The sequence below is a fragment of the Natrix helvetica genome, assembly GCF_964273705.1.
Source record: "Natrix helvetica genome assembly, chromosome: 2".
Classification (NCBI taxonomy): domain Eukaryota; kingdom Metazoa; phylum Chordata; class Lepidosauria; order Squamata; family Natricidae; genus Natrix; species Natrix helvetica.
Genome location: NC_138552.1, coordinates 31,450,576 through 31,465,537, shown reverse-complemented (window position 1 = coordinate 31,465,537; position 14,962 = coordinate 31,450,576). Strand labels below are relative to the sequence as shown.

General features: G+C 37.7%; 1 protein-coding gene across 1 annotated transcript in view; it reads right to left on the bottom strand.

Annotated features, from left to right (window-relative positions):
- Positions 1 to 1,764: 1,764 nt before the first annotated feature.
- Positions 1,765 to 14,962, bottom strand: part of RNF180 (ring finger protein 180) — a gene marked incomplete at its 5' end in the record, with an annotated part of 47,716 nt that continues 34,518 nt past the window's right edge. Inside the window, 4 exon segments of the mRNA XM_081940646.1 lie at positions 1,765 to 2,005; positions 4,526 to 5,367; positions 5,370 to 5,432; positions 11,590 to 11,646. Coding sequence (XP_081796772.1) covers positions 1,949 to 2,005; positions 4,526 to 5,367; positions 5,370 to 5,432; positions 11,590 to 11,646 — 1,019 coding nt within the window. The 3' untranslated portion in view covers positions 1,765 to 1,948.

The window sequence follows — 14,962 nt, the reverse complement described above, 5'->3', positions numbered from 1 at the left end:
AGGGCAGCCATATGCTAAATAAGTAAAATCTAAGTGCAAACATAACAAAAATCTAATATTGGAAGGGCAATCATTTAAGCACTCAAGAGTCTCTAAAGTAGCAGGAATAAGATTTATATTACTTTTTTTTAAACTTCTCCATTCTTTTCCCTTACATTTTTGCTTTATAATTTCCTTTTCATGCTAGGATAACCAGAGCACCATATTACAAACATGACTGTATCTTGCATTTCATTACAACGACACTTTTACTTGCAACCCCTTTCTTATTTTCTTTTTAAATCCAAGAAGTTAAATGTCACAGAAATGAATTTCGAAACAGCATGGCAGGAATGAGGACTGCTTTCCTATCATTTATCTTACTAACAGTTGCATTAACTCTTGTAACTGCAATTATAGCACTGCTGTAATTATCTGTACAGCAGAACCCATTATCACCATTTGGTGGAGAAATGTACTTACTAATTGTGTATCCCTTGTCGTTTTAATAAGCGATACTGTCATGGGTCACATACTTTTGTAAGTCACCATTTCAAAGAAAGCAAATATTACACACACAGAATATAGACCCGTGAATTGAATAATATAGTTCATTCTATTGTGACAGTACCTTTGAAAAATCACCAACATTTTATTTCAAATGAAAGTAGGCCTCTGTCATACTGATTTAGTTATTTGTGCTACTATATATGCCTTCCTTTAAGATAAAATTTACAGGTAACTCATGCAGAAATCAGTATGTTCTTTCTTATATGTGTGTTTCTGTAACTATGAATAAAATTTTGTGCAACATACAATAATGCCCATATTTTAAAATTATACAGTCTCTTTTTTGGCCTTGTTTATACACAGCCACAGACTTTATAGTCATATTGAAACTACATTTAATAATCATTTAAATAGTAATTTACTGTTGTAACACCGAAGAATTTTATTGATTTTATTACTGTTTTTATTCTGTATTATCAAGTTATTAACAATTGAACTTATGCTTGGTATAAATTCATTATTACATTTTATATAGGAAAAAACAAAACTAGAGTAGAATTCGAGTAGTGTAGCAGAACTTAAAAGCCACAATTAATAGCGCTTAGTCCACCAGATCTTACCTAGTCAGTAAATACTTAGGCTATAGACAATCATTAAAGCACTTCTATACTGTTGGCAAATAATAATAATAATCCAGGGGTGTCAAACTCACAGCCCATGGGCCAGATACATCATGTACTGACCACACCCACTCACAGTTTAGCAAAGGAGGAAAAGTCATGATACATCACATCACATGACAATGCAATGACACAACGTGACAAGTCGTTATGGTCAGTATATGTTGAGCTTGACTTAAAGAAGTACATTTTTCTAGCCTGTACAGATAAAGGTTTTTAATAAGGCCCTTGTTTAAGTCCCATCAGGATCACTTTCGAATCAGTGTTGACTCAAGTCCCTTAGTTTTTCTTGGCAAGATTTTGGAAGTGGTTTACTACTGCTTCCTTTCTAGGGCTGAGAAAAAGCCCAAAGATCACCCAGCTGCCTTTGTGTCTAAGGTGGGCCTAGAACTCAAAGCCTCCCAGTGTCTAGTTTAACTACAGCACCAAATGAGCATTGTCTCTCTCTGGTACCCCCTCACCCAAACGTACTGAAAAGTAGGTAGGTTTCTACCTGTGCAATTTTGAAGGATTCATATATAAAATAGTTATTTTTTACTCTCTAATATCAGTCATAAGCTATTGCTGCTAGAAAGTGGCATTTCTTTGTTAACATCATTAGGTTAGATATTGGCCCCTACCTTTTCTGGAAAGGCATTCTCCTGAATGGAGAAACAGAATGAAGATATTAAGAAAGTAAAGTGATATCCAAGGAAATCAACTGACTTTAAAAGTTTGCCTCAGGGTGACCTCAAATGCAGAGTACAATGAGAAGCAGCCAGTTCTGGCTCCAGTGCAAGTCACCAAGAGTACTGTAGCAGCTGCAATATGTTGGCTTTCAGGGATTCATCCCCAAGCTATTAAATAAAAAATAAATATTTGTTACATTCTTACAGATATTGTTTGTTTCATGGAACCTATGAGGGATTTAGTGTGTTATTTTAAGATGCAGTGAAGTGTTTCTCTGCTTCCTTCTCTCTTAATAATGACAGTGGTTTTTGAATTGAATCTTTATGCTTTGGGTTGCTTCTTTAAATTAGAATTAGAAAATACTTTGAATAGTAGATTCTTTTTACAGTACTGTACAAATTCTGGAGCATTTTAAACTAATAAAAATAAGTACTTTCTAACTTTCTAGAAGAAAACCACATTTCCTATTTAGTCTTTTCAGAGTGCAGTCTGAAAAATCTACACTGCTTATCAAGTTTGATACAATTAAGGGGATGGGACATGGAATATTTTCATACTTCCAAAAATGATACTGAGTACAAGTTTTCATTTAAAAAATTAACTCTAATTGATAATGATGTAAAGCACTTATTAAGATCTTAGCAACAAGAAAAAATAAAGTAGGGGTTCTATTTTATATCTTCTGTAAAGTTCAGCCAATGATTAAATGGTATTGAGATTTTTTGACATTGACTTTTAAGAATCAGAAATGTAATTCCTTGACTAAGATGCTACACATTTTTATCACCAGCATTTTGAAAATGCAATAAAATCAGTCACAAGAAACAACTTATTGTACAAAAGTTAGCAGATGATGCACTTTAACACCAGGTATAAGCATTATTATATTTAAACTCTGCAGCCAACAAATGAAATAATGTTAAATTTTTACTTTATAAAACATTTTGAGCATGATATAGCATGTGGCATCTTATTTGTTAAAGTTTACAATTTTTTGTTGCTTGGTAGCTTGAGGAAATTTGGTGCCCCCTGCTGTTAGAAAAAAACCCCACATTTCTGTTACTATATATACCTACTTGAGAATTCCTTTATACAAAAAAAAAAAAGTAAACAAAGACAAAAGAAGATGTAACTCAGACATAGGATTAACTTATAGCATGCTGGCATGCTACATAATAAATGGCAGCATTAGTGAAATATTTAAAAAATATAGTTCTTATATTCAGGAAATAATAACTAGCATTGTGTGCTAACATGCTAAAAGTGCTTTTTATAATGGGAATTTCAGTGTGGACTATTAACATGAAAATTGATAGGAATGCTGATGCAACTGTACATGTCTTTATATTTTAAAAATGTACAATTTCTTAATGTTCAGGGTGAATTATACCAATGATTTAACAAAAAGGATAGAAAAAAGGGTGAATGGAAGAAGTTGAATGTTCCAGCGTACTACACAGGAGCTAATTTCAACACAATAGAAACTAAGGGTCCAATAGAAACAACATTCTGCAGATGTTATGCTTCTTTAATTCTTATAGTATTTTATCATAAACAAATGAATCATCTTTTCATTCATTCCTTTCCATTTGTACCAGAAACAAATTTAAACCCTGCATTTGAAACAAACATACCTTTTTCTAAGCAGATATTCAGCAATCATGATTTTCATTCATTCTTTGGTCTCCAATATTTTTTTTCTTTAGTCTCATATACCCACCATACATTACTTTACCAACCTTTCCCTCAGATTGCATACATTCAGAAACTTGTATAATTTTTCTCAAACCATATTTTATTTATTTAAACCATTTATAAACCATCTTAAAACAAATCCTGGGCAGCTTGTAATCAAGAATAATGCAACACTTTCTTTCATACTTGCATTCTGATGTTGAACATTAGTATATAAACTACAGTATTTGTATCATGATGTTTTTACGCTTTTACACTTTTTATGTTTGTCACTTGCCACCCCTTGTGTTTGTAAGAGTCCAATCCAAATAGCTGATCAGCGAGTGCTCATCTAAAAATCAGAAAGTTAATAACTGTTTTGTTGTCACAAATATATCACTTTAGACTTCAGTATTGTTTTCTAATATTGTCTTTTCAACATCTATTTTATTCTCACTGGCCTTTTAATTTTATTTGTAGTGAGCATGCTAATATTTTCCTAGACTGGAATTTGTTTGATTTTATTTCTGCTTTTGTTGCCGTTGTATTGAGTTCAATTCCTAATGACTGTATGGACAAATGCTTGCTATGCTCCAAGGACATTCCTGTAATTGATACTATTTATCCATTTTACTCATCGTTGCCATTGTCTTCTAATTTTACAGTAGTTGTATATTTTAACCCACTTTTATATTTTAGTCACAATTTCAAAATATTTAAAAAAATACTAGGAAAATGTTGTCTGAAAGAAAGCCTTTACATTACAGAATAGATAACCAAATATAAATATGATATTGAACATATATTTCATGATGATTGTAGAATAGTTCTATGCAAAACAAAATGCAGGAAATATTGAAAAAAAAATAGTTATTAAGTATGATACGTTATTTTTATCTTTAGAAGTTCCAAGGAATCTTTCAGAAAGAATTTTACAATACACCAAAGCTCCACTTAGTACTCATAGAAAAATTCTTCATCTAATACGATCTATAAATTGTTGTAATACATACCTGGTCTTGGCACCTATGTTTTCTCCCCAAATTGTTCAACTGGTTTCTTTTTTTCTTGTACAACTCTTGATCAATAGTTGTGAAGGGCTGAAGAAGATAAAAAGGTATGATATGCAGCTGGAGAGTATTTTCTTTTGCAATATTGTCTGATGAAGGTAAGAACAGCTGTTGCTCAGCAACAGCACTCTCAAGATAACTTTTTGAAGCTTTCCAAACAGGATTAAATCCAGTTTCTTCTTGTGCTAATATCCTGTAAGAAGTAACTAAAAAATTCTTTGAAAGCTCAGAAGTATCTGATTCAAGTCGGAACTGAAAATAATTATGTACTTTGTTGGATTTCAGTGGTAAGCAATCTTTTGAATTAAAATGCTGTGTCTCATGTTGCCTAGAAAAAATAGGTGTCTCAATTGTGGATATTCCATATAAAGTAGGAAGCAAGACAAGCCTCTTTCTCAAACTCTGTGGTATTCTATGAAAAGCTTTTACAGTGTATCCGTCATTCTGAGCCACTGAAGCTGAAATGCTTGCTTTTAGATTAGACACTTTGAAGCATAGTTTGTTATTATTCATCTCAAAGTTAGCTGATCTCAACTCTAGGCAAAGTGCCTCCATTAATCTTCCAGTACTGTCATTACTTTTAGCCAGATATGGAACTCTTTGATTTTCAGCTCTCAGAATTTCACTTGTAGCACTCTTGTGTATTTCTTTACTAGAATCACAATTGCATTTACAAAGTAACAAGTGCTTTAGTTCTGATTTTGGTAACCTAGTAGCTATCTGGCAGCCAGTTTGTCTTTTACAAAGATGTATATCTGTGAACTGTCCACATAAACATGCTGTATAAAGTTATATTCTCCAAGGCAAGCCTCACAGAATGGGAAGTTCAATTTTCCAGTTGTCCAGTTGCCTATGGGAGAAAATAAGCCATTAATTCTTCATAATTCATGAAATAAGAAATGGTCATGAAGTCAATTTCCCTCCCACAAAATAGGAAAGACTATATACTTATCATTTTATAACTGAAAAAGAACAAATAATCAAATAACAAAAGACAAAACCTAACACTTTGAAAAAGTTCCTTGAGATAAATACATCTTGGAAATGTTCACGTTAACATCAATACCCAGTTAAAAACATTGATTCGGATGGCTCAGACAGGCTTGGGGGGGAGTCTGCCAGGGCACAGGCCAGCGCTAACTAATGGGCGTGGGTTGGGAGGGCTAGGAAGGGTTGGGATTCCGGGGGAGACATTAAGCCATTCCACTGGGGGGTTCACCATCTCAACTGTTTGTGGGAGAGGCAGATATGGTGGGGGTCGAGGGCCAAATGATGTTCGGAGGACGCGGGTTTGCTGTTTAAGAGCGATCGCGCGTTCCGACCCTCATCGCCCTTCTTGCACCCCTGGGTGCCCGGGATTACAGGACCTTGGTCTCCGGCTGGTGTCGCTTAACGCCAGGTCTGTGGTACATAAGGCTCCCCTCATTTACGACCTCATACAAGAGGGTAGAGCGGACCTGGCATGCATTACGGAGACCTGGTTGGGCCATGAGGGGGGTGTGCCCACTAGCGAACTATGCCCACCAGGCTTCCGGGCGTTTCACCAGCTGAGAGCCCAGGGCAGGGGCGGGGGGGTAGCGGTGGTTATTAGGGAAAGTCTCAGACCTCATGAGGTCACTGTGCCTCAGATAGGCAGTTGTGAGTCCCTCTTTGTGAAGTGGGGCCTTGGAGCTCAGGTGGGCCTTTTTGTTACATACCTGTCTCCTGCTATGTTTCATCGGCCCTGTCGGAGCTGCTGGATTTATTAGCTGGATTGGCGGTTGATTTCCCCAGGCTCATGGTCCTGGGGGATTTCAATCTGCCTTCCATTGGCGAGACATCCGAGTCAGCTCGGGAGTTCATGGCTTCCATGACAGCTATGGACCTAACTCAGTTAATTCAAGACCCCACCCATAATGGGGGACACACGCTCGACCTGATTTTTGTCTCTGGGCAGTGGATGAATGATCTAAATTTAGGGGATATTTCTATTCAACCCTTGTCATGGTCTGATCATTTCCTCATCAGGCTTGACTTCCATACCGCTACCCCTCGCCGCAGGGAGGCGGAACCGACTAGATGGTTCTGCCCCAGGCACCTGATGGACCCCGAAAGGTTCCTGATGGAGCTTGGGACTTTTCCTGAATCCCTTGCTCACAACTCGACCGAAGCCCTAGTAGAAGCCTGGGATAGGGCTGCCGCTGGGGCTTTGGATCGTGTTGTGCCTTTGCGGCCTCTGACGCGGTGTCGATCCCGGATGGCTCCCTGGTTTACCGAGGAGCTCCGGGAGATGAAACGCCGGAAAAGACGCCTAGAGAGTGGCTGGAGGGCCAGCCGGTCCGAATCTGATCGAACACTAGTAAGAATTCATATTAAATCCTACTTAGTGGAGATAGAAGCGGCAAAACGGCAATATTTTTCCGCTCTTATCGCATCCGCAGATAACCGCCCAGCCGCCCTGTTTAGGGTGACCCGCTCCTTACTTAACCAAGGAACTGGGGAAGACCCCTTGCAGGGTAGGGCTGAAGAATTTGTTCAGTATCTGCAGGATAAAATCGCTCAGATCCGGACAGGCTTGGACTCTGACTGGGTAGATTCGGGCGAGCCGACGGGGATGAATCTTGAGGAGACAATCTGGGATGGGTTTGACCCTGTGACCCCCGAAGGCATGGCCACAATTATGGGGAGACTCAGTGCTGCCACTTGTGTGCTGGACCCATGTCCCTCTTGGTTAGTTTCGGCTTCCCGGGAGGTGACACGAGGCTGGCTCCAGGCGATTACCAACGCTTCATTGAGAGAGGGGTTCTTTCCCACCGCCTCCTCCGGCCCCTCCTCAAGAAGCCTTCCCTGGACCCAGCTTCTTTAGCCAACTATCGTCCGGTCTCCAACCTTCGCTTTGTAGCAAAGGTTGTCAAGAGTGTGGTAGCACGTCAGCTTCCCCAGTACCTGGATGAAGCTGTCTACCTGGATCCGTTTCACTCGGGTTTCAGGCCCGGGTACAGCACGGAGATGGCATTGGTCGCATTGGTCGATGATCTCTGGCGGGCCTGGGACAGGGGCTGTTCCTCTGTCCTGGTCCTATTAGACCTCTTAGCGGCTTTCGATACCATCGACCATGGTATCCTACTGCGACGACTCGGGGTGTTGGGAGTGGGGGGCACCGTTTTACGGTGGTTCTCCTCCTATCTGTCGGATCGGTCGCAGTTTGTGTTGACTGGAGGGCAGAGATCGACCCCCAGGCACGTCACTTGTGGGGTGCCCCAGGGGTCGGTTCTCTCACCCCTCCTGTTCAACATATACATGAAAACACTGGGCGAGATCATCCATGGTTTTGGGGTACGGTATCATCAATATGCTGATGATACCCAACTTTTCATCTCTACCCCAAACCACCCAAATGATGCCCTAGACGTGATGTCCCGATGCCTGGAGGCTGTGTGGATCTGGATGGGGAGGAACAGGCTCAAGCTCAATCCCTCCAAGACTGAGTGGCTGTGGTTTCCGTCATCCCGATTTGTACATCTTGTTCCATCTTTGACAATAGGGGGAGAAATTTTAGCCCCCTCAGAGAAGGCTCGCAATCTGGGAGTCCTCCTGGATACGCGGCTTAGTTTAGAAGAACACCTGACGGCCGTGACCAGGGGGGCCTTTTACCAGGTTCGCCTGGTACGTCAGTTGCGCCCCTTCCTGGATCGGGATGCTCTGTGCACAGTCACTCATGTCCTCGTCCTTTCTCGCCTGGACTACTGCAATGCTCTCTACATGGGGCTGCCCTTGAAGAGCACCCGGAGGCTTCAGCTGCTCCAGAATGCGGCCGCGCGTGTTATCATGGGGGTACCTAGCTGCTCCCATGTTACACCCCTTTTAAGCGGCCTGCACTGGTTACCAGTTGTCTTCTAGTGCGATTCAAGGTACTAATTATGACCTTTAAAGCGCTCCATGGCTTAGGCCCAGGGTACCTGCGAGACCACCTACTGCCACCAGTAGCCTCCCACCGTCCAGTACGATCCCACAGAGTTGGCCTCCTCAGGGTGCCATCGGCCAGGCAGTGTCGGCTGGTGACCCCCAGGGGGAGAGCCTTCTCTGTGGGAGCGCCTTCCCTCTGGAATGAGCTCCCCCCAGAGCTTCGCATAATCCCTGACCTCCGGTCCTTCCGACGCACCCTAAAAAGTTGGCTTTTCCAGCAAGCCGGCCTGGCCTGTTAATTTTAATTTTAACTTATTTTAAATGTATTGTTTTTTAAAAAAATTCGGTTTGGAGGAGAAATTTCTTGAAGTTAGAACAATTAATCAGTGGAACAGCTTGCCTCAAGAAGTTATGAATGCCCCAACATTGGAAGTCTTTAAGAAGATGTTGGATAGCCATTTGTCTGAAATGGTGTAGGGTTTCCTGCCTGGGCAGGGGGTTGGACTAGAAGACCTCCAAGGCCCCTTCCAACTCTGCTATTGTATTGTAAACTAAGCTTTTATTTTTGTTCTGAGTTTTGCATTTGATTTTTTGCATTCTACCCAGAGTCCATTAGGATTGGATGGGTTATGACCATTGCTAAATAAATACATAAGTAACAAGATAAAGACTAGGTTTTCCCATTTTGAAATAGCTTTTTCCTACTGTATGTCTTCTGAAATATAATGAATAGTCTTCTTTGTGAATTATAACTTTGAATTCCACTCACTCTAGCATTCTTGTGACATTAACAGATATACATGGAAGTTTACATGATGTAAATGAGAACGTGGCAATGGATTATGATCAAATACAATTCTATGATCTATAGAAAATATATTATCTTAGGCAGAGAACATAAATTTGGCTTTCAATCAATAATTTAAAAGTCTTTTAAATAATCTAACCCTAACTAGACTTATGAGAACAACTAATGTTCTACTGGTAATACTATATGGGACCATATAAGGAACATAAGATATGCAAGTTTAGACTTAACTGAAGCATAAAAATCAGATTTTAAGATCTGATTTTACAATAAATGGCTGGCTGTAGGTCACATTTAATATTTGGAAGGGGTCTAGGGATCATGGTGGCCATAATCACAGTAAAATCTATAGGATATGAATATTAAATTTTGTTTTCTTGGATTTAGAGGCAAGGTTTTAAGGCATAGACATCAAACCTTTGCCTCTAAATCTAGGATATTAAGTTTCATGTTTTTCTGAATTTCTCTTCAAAATGACAGCAAATTATATCACCAAATTTTTACATCACCAAATAGCCTTATTATTGTTGTAGTGTTCTTTGGAGAGATGACCAAAGGACATTGTGAATATATGCTACAAGGATTTAACCCCACCAAGGTCAACCAAAGTATGATGATCATCCCAGCAGACATCATGGGACTATCCAAGGAGTCAATAAATCAATGGAGGAACAATAAATATCTGGGAGTCAATTGATGGTAACTGATAGAAGGTTGATTAACGTAGCTTTGTTGGGATCTCTGGAGTGTTCCATGCCAGTCCCTAGCCTTGAGAGAGAGGTGGCTAGCAGCAAGTGTTACTCGGGGTTGGATGATCAACCATTACCAAAAGCAGCATTGAGTTGTCTATTATCAACTATGTTTTGTTATTGGCTTCAATTATTACTATTATTATGATTGGTCACACAATAAATCAGATATTTAGACTATATTTGTCACAGGCTATCGAGTCCTTCCCAAGGACCTGGGATAGGCAAATGTTGTTGTTTGATAGTGTTAAAGGTATTATCGCAGAATGTAAGTTGTTCCAATTAAAACTTGGAAAAATTGAATGAAGGTGATTTTGTCAATGCTGATGGTGTTTAGGTGGTGCTCTAGGTATTTTGGGATTGTACCCAAAGCACCTATTACAATTGGTAACTATCTTTGCTTTCTTTTGCCACAATTGTTCCATTTCTATTTGCAAATGTTTGCATTTTGTGATTTTTCCCGTTTTCTTTTCTATTTTGCGATCCTCAGATACTGCAACACTTACTATCCAGACTTCTTTGTCTTTCTGACTGACAATTACTAAATTTGATGTGTTATGTGGCAGAAGCTTGTCTGATTGGACCCCTTAGCTTCTTCATTTTTTATTACTTTATTTTCTGGTCCCACCAATTCTTGCTTTCCAAGCAAATGGTATTTCTTGCAGATCTTCCAATGCATCATTGTTGTTACTTTGTCATGCCTTATAATCAGAATGTCCTATTTCAGGCCATGGGCACAAAGCACACCAGAAGGGATTAACTGTTTTATTGTTTAACTAAATCCCAGCATTTCCCAGGCCCCCAATGTACATGAAACATCCTTACAGCAACATCTTCCTGTTCAAAAGTTCTTTCAAGGGCCTTGGCTAACGTAGCAGATATATGTGTTAACCTTCAGTGGACTTTTGCTAATGAGGACCAAATGACAAGGCCTAAAAAAGTATTGATAATAGATGTGATAGGGGAAGAAGAGTTATTTTATTGTATTAAGTTAATGAAATTGTCTGTACTTTTTGTGATAAGGGGAAAGTCATTTCTTCATACATGTTTTGGTTTTTTTCCCATGCATTTTTTTTGTTTTTTTTGTTATATTTTTTGGTTTGTATTCTAAACTTTAATAAAATTATTATTTAATAAGATATGAAGCAGTTTTACAAAATCTGTAATGAACCTGGAACTAGAAACAGGCATGAAAAAAGGAAAGCCTTTGAAACTATCTCTGAATTCAGAAGAATTCAGTTTTAAATTGGTATGCTAAAAAATGTCAATGGACAGATACTCAAAGACAAAAAAATATAAAAGAAGAAGACCCGCAGCAAATTGGATAGACACAATTAAAATGGCAATAAATAAATCATTCAAAGACCTGCAGCACGAAGCTGGGGACAGAGAAAACCTATTAGTGTGGTTACTAAGAGCTGACACCAATTTGATAGTATATAATAATAATAATAATAATAATCAATCATCAAAGCACAGTGGGAATTAGTCATTTCAATCTGTATGGAAATACTATGCAATAATGGACTCAATATTTTTATTCATATTTAAAGTGGGGCTCTTACCTTTTCTATTATGCAATTCACCCAATCTGGAAAAGCTTGTATGTTCATATGCCGTAAATTAGACTTATCCAGGGAGGTAATGGACAATCAAGGCCGCTATAAAATAAAATTCAATATATTATTAGCATTATATATATTTTCAATTTAGAAAGTTTTAAAAATATTTTGACTTCCAAAATCCTATTATATGTGTTAATTGTATTTTTCTTTCCCCTTTTCACTCTTTGTCCATCCTCAATATTTCTATGCACAAGCTAGTTTATCTTTAATAAAGCTCTACATTTATCCTTCTTCCATACCCTTTCAACAAGCTTAAACAAATGGCTGAGATTAAGTATGTCTTGTCTTTACAACATCATCCTAATACTCCAAACTGATTTATTTCTTGCCATTCAGGTCCAGAGGGAACTGTAAGTTTTCCATATGTTCCCTGTCAAGTTTTTGACCAAGCCCAAGGCTGATTAGTTTCAGCAAGTACTGACTAAGCTCAAGGTTTCAGTTCTTCATATCACAATACAAAACATACTGTTTTACTATTCGATCCCAAATTATAAGCATGTTTTTTATGTTTTGATATAAGCTGTCCAGAAGGGATTATTCTAAAATTTAATTCTGATTATCCCAAAGATGCTTTTTTAGGAGGCAACTGGATTTTCTTGTTTTTTCTTTGAAGATGTTTCACTTCTCATCCAAAGAAAGAAAAAACAAGAAAGTCCAGTTGCCTCCTGAAAAAGCACCCTGGGGCAACCATGGCCTGGATAATTGAGAATCTCTACAGACTTTTAGCTGTACAATTTGGGATGAACACCTTTGAATTGTGGGAGTAGGAATGAATTTCTATAGAAAAATTGTCGACTACAGGAACCAGGAGAGCTACTCAGGTGATCCTGAGGACACAGATAAACCTCCAAGTGCTTCAGTGACCCTCTAAAAGGATGCAAATGACCAGCTGTCTGTAAAGAATCTAAATCCTTCCATTCCCCACTATACTGTCAGAGCTGAAGAAGCTTCTTGGATGAGAAACGAAACACCTTCAAAGACAAAATAAGAAAATCCAGTTGCCTCCTGAAAAAGCACCTTTGGGACAACCATGACTTGGATGACTGAGAATCTCTACAGACTTTTAAATATGATTACTTTTTAATTTATAATAAAATAATTTTCCAGACAGAAAACATACCTGATAGTTTTAATTAGGTATTACTGAATCTGCAACATCTCCCTAATGAACTGAAAATATAAACTATATAATATCCATTGAAGGTATACTATAACAATTATACTACAATATGTCTTATAGCATAATGATTTATTGTGACCTTTGACATACCAATTTACCACCAACTAATGGAATATTATTCTTTATTCACATAAATGAATTTTATGAAAGAATTTGAAAACAGGATAATAATAATATATGTTTTAAAGAGTATAGTACAGATTTTAAAACATAAAAGCATAAAATTGTTAAAATGTGGAAAATGCTTCATGTCAACAGGGCTTTTTATATAGGATGATTGTTAGGCTTTCAATTTGTTATCCCAGACCAAAACACAGCTTAGCCAAATGCTGTAATTTCTGTAGCTTCCCCTATACTAGTGTAATAACATTAAAGTTCATTCTATTACAGTATTTTTTCTGGAATGTAAGACACACCGGAGTATAAGACGCACAAAGGTTTGGAAGAGGCAATTTTTTAAAAAAGTAGGCAGGTAGATAGAGGGATAGAGAGGGAGAGAAAGAGAGAGAAATACAGTAGGTAGGTAGGGAGAGAGAGAAAGTAGTTAGGTAGGTAGATAAAGGGATAGAGAGAGAGAGAAAAATAGAGCGAGAGTGTGTGTAGGTAGGTAGATAGGTAGAGGGATAGAGAAAGAAATAGAGAGAGAAATACAGTAGGTAGGTAGGGAGAGAGGGAGAGTATGTAGGTAGGTAGAGGGATAGAGAGAGAGAAATAGAGATAGAGAGAAATACAGTGGATTGGTAAGTGTTTCTGCTGGCATAGCACTTGATCAATGTAATTCTCATCAATCAGTTAAAAATTAGCAAAAAACAGCCATTTTTTTGCGAAAATGGGCCCGTTTTTTGCTCATTTCTGCCCTCCCCAGCCCCCAGGAGCTCTCTGAAAGCCTCCATGAGTGTATGCACGGCCATTTTGGTGAAGGGGCGGGGCTTCGGGAGGCAAATTGTTTTGCTGTATTCAGTATATAAGACGCACCCAGATTTTCAGCCTCTTTTTGAGGAAAAAAGGTGCATCTTATACTCTAAAATATGGTATTTTAATCTCATTTAACTGGTTTGTAGATCATGTCAGTTTCTACACTGCAAGAATATTGTAATAATGAGAAATATGTATAATTAGCATATATTTATGGAACTATCATTTTATTTTATGAAATGAAATGATACCTTTGTTGGCAATCTTAAAAATCCCCATTTTAACAGTACTTTTATCATTTGACATACCAATGGGAAAATGTATTCAGATTCTAGAGTAATAAAAATTATTGTAAATTACATACCATTATTTTTAATTAAGAGACAATGAAATATGTTCTTTTAGAGAAAGTAAGTTTACTATATTTAACAAAATAATCACATTATAACATTAAAGATCTATTTTCTGCCTCCAAAAATGTTACATAAAATGAAGAAATAAAATATTTAGTTCACTCAAATTTTGATCTGATTGTGGAGGAATAGGTATTTAGCATTTATGCAAGCCATTTGTCCATTAACAATTCTGATACTCAGGGTTTTACAGTCAGAATTGTATATGGAAATTGAGGAAAGAAGATTTATATGGATTTGGTATCTTACAGCAAGGAGGCAGAACGATAATTAAGCTGTACTGTGTGACTAACTTAGTCTCAAAGTTAATTCATATTGAAAAAAGGGTGACGTAAGTTGACAACTCCCCAGTATGAATAACCACTAGAATGTATGGAAAATTAAATCATCAGCTACTGTTTCTAACATACAAATGTTACAATGTAAAGAAACTAGTAGAAATAAATTGTGATAAGAAAGCTTCTAAAATAATTTATTTGCTTGATACAAAAGTTTTTATAAGATTTTGAAATATGTTTGACTTCTTTTGGGTTTTCCTAAAGATTTATGTTTTGGACTGAGATGACATTCTTTAAATCATGAATGATCAATGTGTGTTCTTCGTTACATCAAGTGTATGCACAGCCATTTTGGTGAAGGGGCGGGGCTTTGGTTGACACTGATGTCAAGAATGTCATTTTTATTCCCTTTTAGTTAATTCAGAACCTCTTCCATGGATATTAGGAGTGCATTTGAACAACTTATTAAAGATCAGGAAACCCAAGAGGATCTAGCCAAGAACATTTTATTGAGCAATCATGCATCC